Source organism: Tachyglossus aculeatus, chromosome X4, assembly GCF_015852505.1.
Source record: "Tachyglossus aculeatus isolate mTacAcu1 chromosome X4, mTacAcu1.pri, whole genome shotgun sequence".
Lineage (NCBI taxonomy): Eukaryota > Metazoa > Chordata > Mammalia > Monotremata > Tachyglossidae > Tachyglossus > Tachyglossus aculeatus.
In genome coordinates this window covers 50,212,717-50,231,745 of record NC_052098.1, presented here as the reverse complement: position 1 = coordinate 50,231,745, position 19,029 = coordinate 50,212,717, and the positions used below count along the sequence as shown (strand labels likewise).

The 19,029-nt window shown below is 43.3% G+C and overlaps 1 protein-coding gene across 1 annotated transcript; it reads right to left on the bottom strand.

The window, feature by feature from the left end:
* Nucleotides 1–1,263: 1,263 nt before the first annotated feature.
* Nucleotides 1,264–17,878, bottom strand: LOC119947964 (protein NipSnap homolog 3A-like). The gene is made up of 6 exons (XM_038769683.1): nt 17,656–17,878; nt 15,902–16,103; nt 7,107–7,265; nt 3,912–4,061; nt 2,049–2,135; nt 1,264–1,951 (listed from the first exon to the last, which is right to left on the bottom strand). The coding sequence occupies exons 1-6, from the start codon at nt 17,707–17,709 to the stop codon at nt 1,875–1,877; spliced, it is 729 nt and encodes a 242-aa protein (XP_038625611.1). The 5' UTR covers nt 17,710–17,878; the 3' UTR covers nt 1,264–1,874.
* Nucleotides 17,879–19,029: the final 1,151 nt, after the last annotated feature.

Genomic DNA, 19,029 nt, shown 5'->3' with positions numbered 1-19,029 from the left:
AGTTATTAACACCACTTGGTGCTAATTTAGCTCCTGCATTGTCTTAGTAAGTGCTTAACAAATATCACTATTACTGCTATGCCTAAATACCACGTGCCAAGCACTGGGGTGAACACAAGCAAAGTGGGATGGACACAGTCCCTGTCCCACATGGGGCACACATTCACAATCCTTATTTTACAGATGAGATAATTGAAGCACAGAGAAATGGAGTGACTTGCCCAAGGTCAGACAGGAGACAAGTGACAGAGCCGGGATTAGAACCTAGGTCATTCTGACTCCCAGGCCCATGCTTTAACCCCTAGGCCATGCTTTTTCCTCTTCGTTGTTTCGACAGTGTCCCTGAGGCCTAGACCGACATGATTTAAAGACTGAGAATGAAACTGAAGCTTGACTTGACTTCAAACATTCCCCTGTCCACTCTCATGTTACCAGCTCCTACAGAATCCAAGGCCCCACCCCCTAAAAGGCATTCCTTACCATCTGTGGTCAGCATCTCCTTAGCATTGCAGCTCCTGCACTACAGCTTTGCCCACTTGCCCCAGCTTACCTTTTGCCAACACCTCCAAGATTAACTCAGCCTTTCACACAGTCAGTGGCCTACATGCCAACAAGACCAAGTCTAAAATAATGATCTCCCTTGTTCTGCGCCTTTTCCTGAGAAGAAAACAGAATGAAAAGCAGAGAAGACGATGGTTTGGGCAAGGAAGTTTCAGGGGGTGGGCCCCTTTGAAGACAGTTCTAGGTTGCTGCAGCACTTACTGTCATCCACACTACTTCATCGCTTCCTGGCTTCTCATGGTGGTCCAAGGGAGAGTGGCAATGGTTATGGGAAAGTAACAGGGACCCAGAAGTGGCTGCATGGGCAGAGCTAATATGCAAAATCCTGGACTTCCAGAGCCCGTGCCAAAGAGTGGCATGCCAGGCTAAATGGCCCAAGATGTAAAGGTTGTTGGTACCCACAATACAGAATGGTATATGATGGCACTCCAGCCCACAGAAGCAACGTGAAGGAGTTTCCAAAGTCAAAGAAATTCCAGCCACTCTCTTATAATGGTACAAGGGAGGAATTATGCCGGTTCAATCTAAGGCCATGTTCCTTTGGAACCAAACTCCAGCGCCTACAGCTAGCACTCTGTTCTGAGGCTCAAAACTAAGTTGTTCTGCATGTTCTGCTGGTAATGACATTCAGTGGTACTCTGAAGCAAGAACAATGCCAGAAAAAAGGAGAGGGAAAATACAAAGTACAATAAGAGTACATCATTAATGAAACATAGAACTTTTTATTAGGCAAGGGTTTATTTTTATAAACACAATTGCATTCCTCTGAGGCACCTAAAAAAAGGTAGACCCAAGCATTTTTGCTAAGCAGTGGTCTATAATGAGACACACATTTGAGTGAGCTCATTTCTAAATGGTTCAATTTCAGCAATTTTTCCAGAATAAATATTCAAATATTATTTTACACACAGATGTAATTCAGGTATAATCCTAATGCTCCATCAGGCATTATAGAGCAAACTTTAATGGACAAAAGGGACAACCAGTACAATTAATAGGCCAACTTTCACATTGTGACTGGAGAAGAGAGGCTAGCCTTCCTCCGAATGAGGAGAATTTACCAAGTGGAAAAAGATCTTCAAGAGGAATCAAGCTGGGTGGGGTTAAAACTGGTAGGCCCTGAATTGTCACTGGGGAGGGGACAATGGACAGAACAATTTCCCCAAATCAAGTTTTAACTTCAGCAACACAAGGGACAGGACTGACTCACTCGCAGAAAGAGAAGCAGCTGTGGGTGCTCTGTGCTAGCATCATAAGACATTTCTCATTCCACATCATTCCATGCTGAAAGACGGGTCTTCAGACTTCAGAGACTACTTCAGAGGTGAAAAAGATGTAGGGATCAGGAGCATGTTTTGCTGGGACACCAGGTAACTGACACTTTCTCGCACTGAAATGAAAATCCAGAGGTAATGAGGAAGTCCACAAAACCCTCGGAACCATGTTTTGGCCTGAAAAATAGATGATGCTCTGGCTCCCCAGCTTACCGGCTGCCACTACTCTGGCATCCTCGTGGGCATAGTGTCTACCAGCTGCACGACTATCTGGATTCTCATTCCACCAAAGAGCGTGAACTGTAGAAATGAAACCAAACAGACCCCAAAGATTACATTGCTGACACGATTCAAAACCAACCGCCTATTCTGTTTCTAAAAATAGGAAAGTAGTGAGAAGACTTCAAATGTATCATATTGTTATATCCCTAAATCACAGGAGCACAGGGCCGGAAAAGGCCACCTGAGTCCGTCCACTCCGCCACCCCCGCTACCAGAGGACCATACCACTTGTTCAGAAATTCTCATATTCATTGCACTTGAAGCCTATTTCTGCTCATCCTTCCCTGGACGAATAAACACACTCTTTAGGTTTAAAACCCAAGCCCCACACTCTAAAATGAGGTTCTCGTCCATACAGAAAGCATACGTATATGGAGAAAGGGAGGAAAAAAAGGAAAATACTCCACCTCCTGACAGTACCAAGAGCATGGTAGAGATGCTGATGGTACAGACAGCTGTAGGAAGTCAACCGTTTCTTTTTCATGATATTTTTTAAGTGTTTACTGTGTGCCAGGCACCCTACTAAGTGCTGGGATAGATACAAGCTAATCAGTCCATTGTCCCACAAGGGGCTCACAGTCTTAATCCCCATTTTACAGATGAGGTAACAAGCACAGAGAAGTGACCTGCCCAGGGTCACACAGCAGACAAGTGGCAGAGCCAGGATTAGAACCCAGGTCCTTCTAACTTCCAAGCCCGTAATCTATCCACTAGGCTGTATATAGAGTGCAGGCTGCTTCTGGCTGTCAGAGTATTCTCATCTTCAGCCCTGCGCTGATAGGTCTCAAGAACAGAGAGGAGCTAACCATGACCCACCCAAAAAGACACACATCGGAAACCTGCTAGGCCATGCACTGAGCTCAATGAACTGAAGCCACCTATGAAGAGTGCTGCTGCCCTAGAAAGTCGAGTACAAAAGCAAAGCCTTAGAAGTCACAAGGATTCAACAGTAAAACAGCTATCTTGTGGGCTGAATGTTTAAACAGCAAGAAATTTAATAAAATATGATTTTGACCAAAGTAAAAATAGTTACATGTTAACATGGATTACCAAGGATGGTTATGTACTTTCCAAAAGTCTCCAGAGGTCTTGAAAATCAGGGTAAGTTAGAGGGTAAGTAAAGTGCATTTCTGTTTGAAGACAGGGGGAGATGGGCCTGGATGATTTCTCAAATCCTTTCTAATCTAGTGATACTAGAATTATTGGCTGTTTCACATTGCTGAACAATGCCAGTTTACTAAAGAACTTTAAGAAGAATTTAGAGAAGCAGCACAGCCTAGTGGATAGAGCACAGGCTTGGGAGTCAGAGGATCTGGGTCCTAATCTCGGATCCGCCACTTGTCTGCTACGTGACCTTGGGCAAATCGCTTCACTTCTCTGGGCCTCAGTTACCTCATCTATAAAATGGGGATTAAGATTGTGAGCCCCATGTGGGACATGGACTGTGTCCAACCTGATTAGCTTGTTATCTACCCCAGCATTTAGTTCAGTGCCTGGGCACATAGTAAGCACTTAAATACCGTAAAAAATAAAATTTTAAAAAGTCAATATTCCAGAGCCTGAGGATTCCTCCACTAGATAAGAGAGTGACATCAAATTTTGCAAACACGCATAATATGTGCTGGATTAAGCAGGTTTCAGCAGGTATGTCTAGATTTCGCAGAAACCTTGGCAGATGGTTCAAGGATATTTGGAAACAACACAATGCATCCCTAGAGAGAAGCAACAGGAAAAAAGTTGGTGAAAAATCGATTAACTGAGAGATTCATTACCTCTCAGAAATGAATACTATACCTCTATTAAGTAATCCATATTCTGTGTGGAACACTCCAATCAGTTTGGTGTAGCCTGTATTGACATGGGCATTAATTGCTTTTTTAAATGCTTCACCCCACAAGGCTGGTCCTCCAGGTTTCATCTGAAAGGTAACCAATTCATAAACTCCTAGAGTATGAGGGGAACAAAAAAATGACGTGTCATTAAATTAAATATACATGGCAAAAAGAGAAAACTACTGGTTTCCAGGATGATTACTTATTGAAATACAGTACTCACTAGTTATCAAATGCTTGCATAGAACCAAATGTCTGTTTATTTTATATGTAAGAGTATGATTTAATTTTACAAGCCCCTTGAGAGCTAAGGACCCTGCTTGATGATCATCTGCATATGCTTTCTCAGCACTCAATAAAGTGCTTTGCACATAGTAAGTGTTTAATAAATACTATTACTACTTCAAGTACAGTTCCATGAAAAAAAACAAGACAAGGATTGGTGCCTGGATTCTGGCTGTTGCCTTGAATTATTTTAAGCTACCGACTTTCCCAAGAGGCTATATGCATGGAGCTTTAAAAAGAATAGTTTAAGCTGTCACACCATGTACAAAGAGTTGAACAAAGCTGAGGAAATAGAAGAATTGAGCTTAAATAAAATGGATTCAATCTAATAAGAGTTCACTGCAATGGAAATAATGGGTCATATTTGCTTAATAGCCTTAAAACTGAATGTCTCTTCCCTACCAGAATGTAGTGCAAGAAATCGGTCAACAAATAAATGTTTTTGAACATAAACAAGAAGTGGAACATTGTACTAAGCATTTGGATATCTTATAATAACAATAATTTTATTTGTTAAGCACTTGCTATGTGCCAAGCATTGTACTTTAAACTGTAAGCTTGTTGTGGGCAGGGAATGTGTCTGTTATATGGTACTCTCCCAAGTGCTTATTTCAATGCTCTGCACACAGTAAGTGCTCAATAAATACAACTGACTGACTGAACTAAGCGCTGAGATAGATACAAGATCATCAGGTCCCAAATGGGGCTCCCAATCTAAGTAGGAGGGAAAACAGGTACCGAATCCCCATTTTGCAGATGAGTCAGTCAATCGTATTTATTGAGCGCTTACTGTGTGCAGAGCACTGTACTAAGCGCTTGGGAAGTACAAGTTGGAAACATATAGAGACGGTCCCTGCCCAACAGTGGGCTCACAGTCTTGAAGGGGGAGGCAGACAACAAAACATATTAACAAAGTAAAATAAATAGACTAAATATGTACAAGTAAAATAAATAAATGGAGTAATAAATACATATAAACATATATACATATATACAGGTGCTGTGGGGAGGGGAAGGACGGGGCTCGGTCTGGGAAGGCCTCCTGGAGGAGGTGAGCTCTCAGTAGGGCTTTTCAAGTGGAAAAGGTGGAAGGATGGACGCCGGACGGGACAGGGAGAAGTGGAGCAATAAAGTGGGAGGGAGGGAGGGAAAGGAGAGGAAGAAAGCGAGATCATCTGCACTTTCCACCTCACGCTCCCGTGGGCGCCCCCAGCCCCCCTCCGCCCCACCCCTGCCCCCCTACGAACTGAGGCACAGAAAAGTGAAGTGACATGTCCAAGATCACATAGCAGACAAGTGGCAGAGCCAAGGTGAGAACCCAGTTCCTCTGACTCCCAGGACTGGGTCTTTTCCACTATACCACGCTGCTTCTTAGTGAAGTTTAGATAAACTAATGTCTTGAGGGCAGGGACACCAATAGAGCTCAATAATTAACCCAGACATATACAGTTAAATTCCAAAAAACAAAAATGGTGCATTAAGGATTGAATTAGCAAATCAGGGAATAGGTGAAATTAGAAGGAGCTTCCCAGACAGCATGGGCTCTGAACAGAGCTCTAAAGGAAGGGGGAGATTACAGTTTGGCAACTAGGCTTGTTGTGGACAGGGAACATAACTGCTAACTTTGTTGGACTGTACTCTCCCAAGTGCTTAGTATAGTGCTCTGCACACAGTAAGGGCTCAATGAAACACCATCGATTGATTGATTGATAGGAGGAGCAGGGTTCCAATTAGGCAAAGGTTGAAAGGAAGGGAGAGGGGTCTGAATGCAAGGTCAGAAAGAAGGAAAACTTGGCTGCTGTAGAGTGGGGCATATATCAGAAGACAAGAGAAGGCAAGGAGACTAGGCTTACTGCTAGACAGCTTCAGAGGAAAGTCTGAAATTCTGTATTTGATCTGGATGGTGCTAGGGGGCTACTGGAGTGTTGTAAACAGCAAAAAGAAGTAGTTGAAGCAACAGGAATTAGCAATGATTTTGGCAATGCCTGGAGGACAGCTATAAGTGAATGGAAACTGGGAAACCAAGAGGTTACAGTATTCCAGGACTTAAAGAACTAGGGCCTGGGTAGAGATTTCATGATAGGAACAGATAGGGTAAACAGGACAAGAGTTTGTTGAACAGAAGGATATGGCTATTGTTAGGGAATATGTGTGTGTGTGTGTGTGTGTGTGTGTGTGAGGTGGGAGGTCAAAAAACAAACTCTGAAAAAGAAAAATGATGGGTTGAAGATTATCCCATGATGTTGGCTTGAAAGAAACATAGGAAAGAGGAATAGGGAAGCTGTGCAAGCAGGGAAGGTTTGGGATGAAGGAGAAAGATAAGGATTTCTAACTATTTTAGGAGGAAGAGAATTAGACACACAGGCCTGGATAGAATATAAACTCCCAGTTGGTTTGTAAGTTCCTCGAGGGCAAGGACTGGGTTGTTTTATTTTTATCGTATTTTCCCAAGCACTTAATTTAGTGCCCTATATGCAGGTGCTCAACAGAGACTATTGAATGATAAAGGAGGGGATATAAGAAATGGGTGTTGCCTCATGGAAAGTACTTGGGCCTGTGAGCAAACAGCCTGGGTTCCATCTCATTTTTGGTTCCTGAAACCCCAACCTCTACCCACCACCTTCTAGGCCTTCAGACCTCCCTTTGAACCACAGTCATGCCTTGGGGACCTCAAAACTCTCACTTTGGCAAATGCTATAGAGTGATTTCTTTCCTTTAAAAAGTGTGTGAAAAAGGGCTTCAGGTATCTCAACTTTACTATACATCATGTGCTCTTGGCAAGACAAATAATCTTCCATTTTTTGCTTGTCTTCAAAATTAGACCATTTTATTACTAACTCGCTCTAAAACAACAGGGTTATGAAATGCTCACCTTCTTTTGGAGGCTTCTCTATTTTACACCATGGCACCAAATAAGTAACTTCATTTTCCTGTTTCTCTATAAAAGGCATATTGGGAGAGATGTATTTTTCCTGCCATTCTTTATCATTGGCTAATGCTTTCCGAACAGCCGTTCGCTGAGCAAAATTATCTATAAAAAATGAAAAAGGTGTTAAGAAAAATGCACAAAGTCCACAATCTCAATTAGATTAAACACCATCTGTACTCTGAAGCCAATGTAACATTACCATGTCATGTGATTATTTTGCATTTACTCTAGTGCTTAGTACAGTGCAAGCTCTTAATAGAGCCCTCATTTTGGTTTCAAGAGCTTGCATTGTTCCAAGCACTAGAATGACAGCCTATAAAAACCACACCATTACAGGGAGAGAATGTTAAGCAACATTTGCGACCAGTGGTAGAATGCCAAAGATGAAAGAACCCAAGGATACCTAGTTTGTCACCAAATAGTTTTAAGAATCAGAAGACCTGGATTCTAGTTCCAGCAATGCCACTGGTTTGCTGGGTGACCTCAGTCAGGTCCCTTAACCTCTCTGAACCTCAGTTTCCTCACCTGTAAAATAAGGGTAATGAAACCTGCCTTTCCATATCTCCCAGGGGTGTTGATAGGACAAAATGAGATCAGTAACATGACAGCATTTTGAAAAAATAAAATTGCTATACAAATTCATGATATTAAATACAAAATATCAGCACATGGCTGAAAAGGGTAGGTGGCTGTCCCCTGATCACAGACAAGGAGGGCAGCCTGCACTGATGGCAACAATACTTCAACGATCTTTTGAACACACCTTCCATATTCTAAGTCTCTAAGAACACAGACCTGCCCCCCCGCCAGTCAAATGTAGGCAATGGACTCTTTTCTAACTTTGAGAACAATAATTCTCCTGGATCTGAGGGCACTCATTAAAATCTACAAACAATGAGGGACGGGCTTCTTCTCCTCAATCATATGAACAATAAGGAAACTTAGGATTCTAAAGTCACACCCCTCACTATCTTCAAGCATCAACAGACCCAGGCTCTGGAAGCTGCCAACCAAATCTGCTAACTTAAAAAAAATTTCACTCACCAAGATCCTAAGAATACTCCATAATGGTATAATAATGATGGTATCTGTTAAGCACTTACTATGTGCCAAGTAACTGTATGCACGGGAGGTCAAAAGGACTAGCTCTTTCCCCAAAATCCAATGGAGTGTAGTAAAAAGATGATAAAGTTTTAGGATACCAATTCTGAAGCCCAAGCAAGTGACCTGGAAAGTAATGCTAGAACGTGCTTTCGATCATCGAGGAACTTCTTCCCACACACAACAGGCTACGAGCATCAGCTTGAGTCCTTGAGAAAGTCACCTTAATGTTTCTACCAACTCTGTTATATTGCACTCTCCCAGGCGCTAGTACAGTGCTCTGCACACAGGAAGCACTCCAGAAATTCCACCGATTGATTGACAGAGCTGATTTATGGTCCTGAAGCACATTCACGAAAATCTTGGAAATGATTATGAACTGCTTCAGTCAGCATAGTGACATGGACAGCTAAACCTGAAAAGTAGAGATCTGGATCCGCCCGGCACACAACCAAAGATTTCCCAGTTAGATTATAAACTCTCTGAGGGAAGGATAACCAAAAAACCTGGGTACAGTGAGCTAAAATGGGGTACCTACAAGCGAGGCAAGCGGAACAAACTTTAAGACAGTGAAGGAAAATGAAGCACAGCCACCAGAACAACAGATGAACTAACCTGGCAGGTGGCAATTAGGAGAGGTGTGGCTCTCCTCAAGCAGTGGCTATGGAATCATTAGCTCAATAGCCTGGTGGTGCCCTCTTGGTGCTGGTATTTGGGGGGCATGAGGGTTCTCTGAGCACATATATATTTGACAAAAATACTACTTATGATGACATTTATGTGGCTGAAAAGACCAATGAGGGACTGAAAATCCCAACCCTATCATCTACACAAGAAGATTGCCCCATGTCATGCTGTTTTTAATTTTGCCTGCTTCTCAATCCTTGAAGCTTCTGCTCAGAGCAACTCCTCTTGATTGCAGTATGCCCAGCTGATCAGCCTGCCACAGGAGCCTCTGACCTTTCAGCTGTGATTTGTAATGTCTAGTGCTATGCTTTCCTAGGTCTTGAAAGCATTTCCTTGGCCCTCGTGTTCACTGCCCTAATGTGGCTCAACCCAACAACTAGTTGTGTATCTTTCTTTTACCCACTCTTCTCAAATAAACCCACCCATCAAAGCTGTGTTGAGGTAAGCTTAACTTCCACGCTAGAAGACTGACTTCACTCCAGGACTTTGTTGCTTGTAATCCTGTCTTATAACTGTATGTGTGCTTACTATGTGTCATGCATTGTTCTAAGCACTGGAATAGACACAACTTAATCAAATCGGACACAGTCCATGTCCCACAGGGGCTCAAAGTTTAAGTAGGAGGGAGAACGGGTATTTAATCCCCATTTTATGGTTGAGGACACTGAGGCACAGAGAAGGGACTTGTCCAAGATAACTGAGCAGATACCTACCAGAGCCAGGATTAAAACCCAGGTCCTCTGACTCCCAGGTCCGTGATCTTTCCACTAGATGTTGGATTGTGGCACACAACTGACATGAACGAAACTGCTTCAAGAGCCAGATGGTGGTGCTTGTGGAAGGCACCGGTGTCAAAATCATACTGCAGGTTGGACAGCCCTACAACTTTGTAGACCTTCAGTTTTGTCTGATACCATTTTAGCAACCACACTGTATTTAACATTCTCCCAAAGGATATACTGATCTTGAGTCAATCTTTGATTTCCACTACTAAGCCCTCATTTCCCGTACTTCCTCTCCCTTCTGCATTGTCTTTGCACTTGGATTTGTTCCCTTCTTTCACGCCACCCTCAGCCCCACAGCACTGATATACATATCTGCAATTTATTTTAATGTCTTTCCCCCTCTAGATTCTAAAGCTCCTTGTGGGCAGGGTCTACGCCTAACCAACTCTGTTATACTGTACTCTCCCAAGCACTTAAGATAGTACTCTGCACATAGTAAATACTCAATAAATACAACTGATTGTTGCATCATTGGACACTTGGCTGCCCGGGTAAAAAAAGTATGCGATATGGCTCAGTTCTCTATTGCTGATGAAGAACTTTAGTTTTGTGAAAGGTACTTACCACCATGATTATCAGCATTTGAGTGCTGTGTGCCCAGCACTGTACTACATGCTTAAGAACATACGACTAATCTAAGACATGGCTCTTGCTCTCAAGGAACTGATAATCAACTGGTGGAAGACAGGCGAAACAAACTGCAGACGTATGAGAGCACTGATACAAGTGATGAAAACAAAAATATGGAAAAAATGAAAAAAGTCACTTTTCCTATAATGTGTTTTCATTACATACTTTGCATACAATGCTGTCAGAAAATGGGGGAACGTTCTTCCAACAACACACTTCTGTCTGGGTAGAGCTCAGTACGATGTTGAAAGAAACAACTTTACATGTGGTATTGGCCAAGATGTGCCCACTAGCACTGACTACATTAATAAATAAATGGAACAAAGAAACATATGCATATAAACTAAGGATGGTTAATGAGCTATCAAGACTAGGGAGGTGGGAATCCCCCTGGAGCAGGTGGCTTTGAAAGAGGGCTCTGACGAAGGGAAAGAGGTACACGATGGGACAGTGTCCGATACATTACCTCAGCTTTCTTCACATTTATCTCCAGTCCATAACACCAGTCTGATTCTGCAAAGCTATTCACAATCATCTGCGGGTGTTCTTAGCTGCAGAACTTCGGTCAACCTCATACAGCGATTCCTGAATGGCTGACTGTAGCCCTGTTGATGTTTGAAGTCTGTTGGTCTTCTTGGAGGAGTGGAAATGTATTCCAACACCAGCATCCAGGTCCTTTGATGCAACCTCCAGAACGAGTGTAAAAATCAACAGTAGGGTCCTTGTGAGCAGGGATCACTGTCTACCAAACTCCACTGTATTGAACTTTCCAAAGCACTTATTACAGTGCTCTGCATACAGTAAGCACTCGATAAATATCATTGATTGATCCAATGGGTCCGTGTGTGTCTGCTTTAATCTATCAGTGATGGGGAATGGATCATTGCCTATGCAAGTCCATTAACATGATGTGTACATCTCGATATAGGTTTCCGCAAATCTCTCGTCAGGGTGGTGAGGGGCTGTACGGTGCTGCTGATGCATTTCTTGTCTTGCTGCAAATAATCTCTTGAGAACTTAGTGCAGTGTTCTGCACACAATAAACGCTCAACAAATAGCATCGACTGATAATCTCCAAGTCATGCTCACTGAACTAGTCTTGGTGACTTTTGACATCCGTGCCCAGTGTCAAGCTGGCTGCCCGGGAAACAGTACCAGGGATAAATGTCCATTTGCTGCTTAGGTTGGCGCTTGGAGTTGAGAATCCAACTGGAGTTGGCTGGTGCCCCCTCCTACCTCACCTCCCTTCTCTCCTTCTACAGCCCAGCCCACACCCTCCGCTCCTCCACCGCTAATCTCCTCACCGTACCTTGCTCTCGCCTGTCCCGCCATCGACCCCCGGCCCACGTCATCCCCCGGGCCTGGAATGCCCTCCCTCTGCCCATCCGCCAAGCTAGCTCTCTTCCTCCCTTCAAGGCCCTGCTGAGAGCTCACCTCCTCCAGGAGGCCTTCCCAGACTGAGCCCCTTCCTTCCTCTCCCCCTCGTCCCCCTCTCCATCCCATCTTACCTCCTTCCCTTCCCCACAGCACCTGTATATATGTATATATGTTTGTACATATTTATTACTCTATTTATTTATTTTATTTGTACATATCTATTCTATTTATTTTATTTTATTAGTATGTTTGGTTTTGTTCTCTGTCTCCCCCTTTTAGACTGTGAGCCCACTGTTGGGTAGGGACTGTCTCTATATGTTGCCAATTTGTACTTCCCAAGCGCTTAGTACAGTGCTCTGCACATAGTAAGCGCTCAGTAAATACGATTGATGATTGATGATGATGATGAATCCCTTGTTCCAATGGGACGGCTATTCCTTGCAGGTCTGTTTTCTTCCAGGTACCTAACTTTGGCTGTATTGTCAGGGTGAGCCTGATGTGTTTCAGGCCAATGGTTAGTCCGGCACTCTACTCTTGAGGTCACTATTTGATGAGATGCCATTGTTAAAATTGTTGTCTGACTCAGGATACTTTTATTGGGTTATCTTGCATGGGAGTGGTATCCTTCACCTTGGGGCCCACAAGCCACATGATATAGCTTGAGTTTCTAGGAATGGAACAGCTTTCACTGATGTCAAGCTCCTCATGCGCAGGGAACGTGTCTACCAACTCTGTAGTACTAACTTTCTCAAGCACTTAGTACAGTGCTCTGCACATGGTAAGCGCTCAGTAAATACCATTGATTGATTGTATTTTGATCTTCTTGTGTGATATATGCATGGCCCTGATTCCATATTTTGTTGCTTCAGACATAGGCCTTCTCAATTATGTCACCTATTTAAAAAAAAAAAAAAAAGGACCAGAATACCCAACTGTATACCTAAGAATTAAAAGCGAAGAAACTGAATTTTGCCGGAATGGTCACGAAGAGGACTAACGCTTATGCCATCTGAGAAAAATCTCATGAATAACTGGATCCTCAGCTATCTTCTATATCCAATCTTCAGAGCACTTAACTCTCCTACTCAAGCACTGGCTAGCTAGCTGGCACAGGTAATCAATCAATCGGTGGCATTTATTGAGCACTTAATGTGTGCAGAGCACTGTGCTAAGAGTTTGGGGAGAGTATGATACAACAGAGTTGGTAGACATACCACTGCCCACAATGGCCTTACAGTCTACAGCCATTACATCACTATGTTAAAGCAGCCAAATTTTACGAACCTAAGAAAAAAAACGCAGCACAATTCATAGACATGCAAAAAAAAAAAAATCATGGTTTCCCAGGACCATCTTCTAGAAACTTCCAATACGGTGCCCCTGCTCACTAGCACACATCTCCTCCAGGAGGCCTTCCCTAACTGAACCCACTATCCGCCCTCCCCTGTATATCAACTATGCACTTGGTTGTGGGCCCTTTATACTCATCCCAGCTCCACAGCACTTATACTCTATTACCATCCCTATCTGTAATTTATTTTAATGTCTGTCTCCCCCTGTAGACTGTAACTTCCTTGTGGGCAGGGATGACATCTACCAACATTATTGTATTGTACTTTCCCAAGTGCTTCTTACAGTGCTCTGCAATCTACCTATCACTGATTGATTGATACCAGAAGGTCTAGCCATTGTCAAAAACAATTTCAACCCCCACCAAACACATGTTGAAGTTTATAAAGCCTTAACAACACTGTGCATGTACAAAGACGACTTTTACAGGCAAGTCAAGGGTGCTACGGTGGGAGGGTTGCCATCAACTCAGTAGCCAATTTGTTCTCAAGCGATCCAGAGATCTGAGTCCTTGAAATGGCATAACTAAAACCTACCTGCTGGATTCAATTCAGAGACAACATCTTCACCAAAGGGCTTCACTTCAGGTCCAACTAATGTAGCATTAGTAAGCAGCATTAATAAAAATACTTGGCTTCACTTTGGAATTTGAGAATGACAGCAAACTCCCCTTCCTAAGTATTCTGCTAAACAAAAACTGGGACACAGAGTCTACAATCAATACTTAATAGATATTAAGTGCCAAATCCCAATATCCATCAGCCTCCAATCTGCTTAATGGCCAACACTCTTGTTATCCAATCCTTAAAACTCAAAATCCAGGAACTATCAACAGTAAAGATAAGCCTACAGTTGGTGGTTTTTCTAACACCTTCAATAAGGCCATAAATAGCAAACCAGAGGGAGAGACACAGACGAACTTGAGCCCAAAATGACTCATCTCTTACCCCAATCTATAGAATTAAAACTGGACAAACCATACAGGTTGGAAATATTACGGAGATTGGTGAACCGCAAGGTGTCTGGAAGACACCACGTGGCTCATGTGCCAGAACATATGTGTGCAGAGCACAGCAAAAAACATCTTTTCAAGAACAAAGATACATCTCTATAATGCAAAAGAGAACTGGGACATCTGCATCAACTCTAATGAATCATACAGGAAACCCAATGTAACGTCAACTTTGAAGGACTCCACACCATTCAGTAGAAACAACTCAGAGGCAGAAAAATCAAGAAAATCTTCAAAATCGAAGAGAACCTCATGCCAGAGACTCCTTGATCTAGACCATCTGGACTGTAACAGAACCCCATATTCAGTCGGTATATTTTTCAGACTCCAGCTGGCATGGCAGAACTACATGGTTAACAGAACAACCTGTGAACAACAAAACCAAGTCCCCACCAGGGACTCCTGACATAGAAGTTCTCACTACAATCAGTGTGAACATCAAAAATGTAAGCGTTAGGCAGGCGGCAGCAGCACAGATTATAGAATCATCAACAAAATAATAATTTAATAATGGTATTCATTAAGCATTTACTATGTGCCAATCATGGTTCTAAGTGCTGCTGGGGTAGATAAAGTAAATCAGGTTGGACACAGTCTCTGTCCCAGAAGGGGTTAACAGTCTAAGTAGGAGGGAGTAGGATTTCACCCCCATTTTCAGATGAGGTAACTGAGGCATAGAGGATGTTAAGTGACTTGCCCTAGGTCAAACAGCAAACACATGGCAGAGCCGGGATTAGAATCCAGTTCTTTTGACTCTGGCTCCCAAGCTCTTTCCACTAGGCCACACTACTTCTCATCCTGAAGATGGCTGATGAAACACCAAAGTAGCCCGTACTGAAAAATATCATCCATTACTAGCTGGAAAACCTATTCAACTGTGTACCTGCTTAGAGGATAAGAGTGACTCACTCTCTCTCCCATTTTCTTTTTTAATCCTTCTATAGGGCAACTTGATCATTTCCCTTGCTGGCCCTCATACTGTTTTAAGCACCTGAAATTCTGCTGGAGCTTTCCTTACCTGATAGTCTCCTCTCCTTCCTATTTGAGACTAGAGGAGTCCATGTGTAAGTGTGAGAGCAGGCACGAAAAATCTGAATCCAAATTTCCATAGAAAGATCTATGCTGTTTTATGGTCTGAGTCTGCAACCATATCACTACCTTTCTTAGTATTATTATTGTTTTTTCAACTGGGTTCACTTTAGGCTAATTCTCTCTCCACTGCTTTTTCCTCTCAAAAGAGTCTCAGTGTAAAGCAAGAAAAAAGGAGACCTGTATTTCTATTTTAGAGGGAGAAACTAATATCTGAACAATTCAGGCCCCTAAACTACATATTAGCCTGAATTAAAAGATCTGGGGGTTAATATACCTAGAACATGGAAACCAAAATAATTATATATTTGGATAGTGGGTTACAGTACAGGGAACAGGGATTACATACGGAAATAGTACTTCCTTTAAAAGCAGTCTCTCGAACTTTATAGGATTAGCAGACAATTAACACTGCTTGTCTTCACTAGTTTCAGAACTTCCTTTTTTCCACCTAGGCAGTCATCTTTTTTCCACCACCCTCAGAAGTCCATTTAAATAAAATTCTTTACTTGCTTTTTAAACTTCAGGGGTGGTGGGGGGCATTTACTTGCTTGTTCAGTATATAAGGATTCTACAGTCTTGCTAGAAACATGGACAAGAAATGCATGTCACTGTTTTGAACTTCCCTAGCATTTAGTACAGTGAAAGTGGATACTTAAATACTAACACAGCTCTAATTTTACTTGAACTGGTGGCATAACACATACCATACTTCCAAATGTGAAAGACTTTATTCAGGCCTCCAAACTCTAGGCTCCAATAGCCAACCAACTCAGAATGAGCTGTGCGAAGGTGTATGTTTTTCTTTGTGTTTTCCAGGAATTCACTCATCTTTGCTGGTTTAAGAATGTAAGTACGAAATTCATAGAATGTAGCATCACGCTGCCTGGGTCCTGTAGCGAAAGATACCTGAAGAAAAGAAAAAGATTATTTTTATTTTTAAAGAAGCTCAAATAATGATTACTTGCTCTTTTGGCAAGGCACAACAGATACGCCATGACTGGAAAAATATGGAATATTGGGCCATTTTCACCTGATTTTGCCTCAGTTGAAAAGAATGAATGTAAAATCCACTTCAAGCACCAAAAAAACATGATCTATTTCAGCTCATATTTATTAAGCGCTTACTATGTACCAAGCACTGTCCTGAGAGCTACAGTAAATACAAGATGAGGCCGGACACAATCCCTGTTTGATCTGGGGCTCAAAGTCAAGCAGGAAGGAATAGGATTTAACCCTCATTTTATAGATGAGGAAACTGAAGCACAGAGAAGCTAAGTGATTTGTACCAAATCATGCAGTCAGGATTAGAACCCAGGCCCTTCGTCTCCCAGATCTGTGCTCTTTCCATTAGGCCAGACTGCTTCTGAACAAGAAGGGGGAATGGAGCTAACAAAGAGTACAGCAGAGGAGCTGCTGTAAAACAATTTGTTAAGAGATTTACTCCCTTTATTTCCCCTTCCCTCAGCACTTGTATACAAGTCAGTCTCCCCATCTAGTCTGCAAGCTCCTTGTGAGGCAGGGAATGTGTCTACCAACTCAGTTACATTGAGCTCTCCCAAGCACTCAGTACAGTGCTCTGCACACAGCAAGTACTCAATCAATGGTATTTATTGAGGACCTTCTGTGTGCAGAGCACTGCCCTAAGTGCTTGAGAGAGTACAATCATTGAGTGCTAACTTTGTGTGGAGTACTGTACTAAGCACTTAGGAGAGAATAATTATTGAGCACCTACTGTGTGCACAGCACTGTATTAAGTGCTTGGGAGAGTTCAAGTAATGAGCGTTTACTGTGTGCCAAGCCCTGTACTAAGCGCTTGGGAGAGTACAATTATTGGGCACCGTCTGCACAACACTATACTAAGCATTTAGGAAAGTGCATGAGTTGCTAGACACGTTCCCCGCCCACAAGAAGTTTACAGTCTGTCAATAAATATGATGGATTGATGAGGTTCTGAAGGTCTTCGCCCTTCTCCCCCCACCCTCTTTTCTCTCTGCCTTCTTCTCAGGTCTGTGCTTTAGCCAAGTCGGAGACCTTCCTTCACTACGGAGGAACAGCATGGCATAGTGGCTAGAGCCGGGGCCTGGGAATCAGAAGGTCATGGGTTCTGATCCCGCTCCACCACTTGTCTGCTGTGTGACCCTGGGTAAGTCACTTCACTTCTCTGGGCCCCAGTGACCTCATCTGTCAAATGGGGAGTGAGACTGTGAGCCCCACGTGGGACAGGGACCGTGTTCAACTCGATTTGTTTGGACCCACCCCAGCGCTTAGTACAGTACCTGTCACAGGGTAAGCGCTTAACAAACATAATAACATGGAGGTCGCCAGAGGCAGCAGGCACCCACCCGTTCGCCTGCCCCGAACGCACACCGCTTTACCGCCGGTGCCAGGGAGCAGACCCTGCCTGGAAGCCGGCCGAGCGGGAGGAAAGGCCCAAGTCCGCCTCCCCGGCGGCCATTACCTGGGAGCCGCCCCGGCCCACGAGGCTCCTCAGGCCGCTCCGCAAACAGGCCATGGCGCCGCCGGCGGGGGCCGAAGCCAAGTTGGAGGTAGAACGGAGAGGCTGGAGCTACCGAAGCGGAACGGACGCCAAACAAGGTAGCCCTATCCGTTTCAACTCTTCTGCCCTTCACAGCTTCTACTTCATTTTTGTTTCCTCCGAAAAAAGCTGCCTACGGAAGCCGAAAGGAGATTTTTAAAAAAGCAAAAACCCGGGGCTCCCACTGGTTGGCCACCGGAAGTGCGAGCGCCTTCCCCGCCCTCTCCTACAGAGCAGTTTCTGAGGAGTGGAGTGTGCGGGAGTCGGAGTACCGTCATTCATTCATTCATTCGTTCATTCACTCACTCACTCATTAATTCATTCACTCAGTCATTCATTCATTCGAGAAGCATCGTGGTTCAGTGGAAAGAGCACGGGCTTGGGAGTAAGAGATCATGGGTTCTAATCCCGACTCCGCCACTCATCGGCTGTGTGACTTTGGGCAAGTCACTTCACTTCTCTGGGCCTCAGTTACCTCATCTGTAAAATGGGGATTAAGATTGTGAGCCCCACGTGGGACAACCTGATCACCCTGTATCCCTCAGCGCTTAGAACAGTGCTTTGTACATAGTAAGCGCTTAAAAAATACCATCATTATTATTATTATTATTCATTCACTCACTCATTCATTCGTTCATTCACTTATTCATTCGTTCATTCACTCATTCAATCGTATTTATTGAGCGATTACTGTTCCCCCTTCTACTCAGACTGTGAGCCCCATGTGGAACCTGATCTTCTTGCATTTCCCCAGCGATTAATACAGTTCTGGAAACATAATAGGCGCTTAAAATGTTACTATTATCTTCATTATTTTTATTTTATTACTTTACCGATTAAAATAGAGAACTGAGCTCAATGCATTGTGGTGCCATGATGCAACATGACCACTAGGTGATGCCGTAGACCAGCTTTTCCTTACTGAAGGCATGGGATTCCTGAGGGGGCTTATCTAAAAATATCACAGAATTCTCGGTAGCAGATAAAGGAAGCAGTTACGGAAACGAGTGGCAGAAAAGTTGTTAGAAGTGTTAACACCCAAAGTAATGTGAATATTAAAGAAGGAAGGTAGCATAACTGATGTGCAAAGAGATGGAAACGTGAATCGATCAATGAATCAATGGTATTTATGGAGTGCTTACTGAGTGCAGAGCACTGTACTAGCTCTTGGGAAAGTACAATATCACAATATAGCAGACACATTCCCTGCCTACAACGAGCTAACGGTCTGGAGGACGAGCTCACGGGCTAGAGGACTGAACGCCTTAGATAAACCTTTACTTGAAATGGACGAAG

Bases quoted from the DNA above. Each gene is read 5' to 3' on its own strand.
- LOC119947964 (XM_038769683.1), bottom strand. From the start codon at position 17,709: ATGGCCTGTTTGCGGAGCGGCCTGAGGAGCCTCGTGGGCCGGGGCGGC. The intron at 16,104-17,655 runs GTAATGGCCGCC...TCTTTTCTTCAG, and splicing joins TGGGCCGGGGCGGCTCCCAG to GTATCTTTCGCTACAGGACC. The intron at 2,136-3,911 runs GTATAGTATTCA...TCATTTCTACAG, and splicing joins ATATGGATTACTTAATAGAG to TTCACGCTCTTTGGTGGAAT.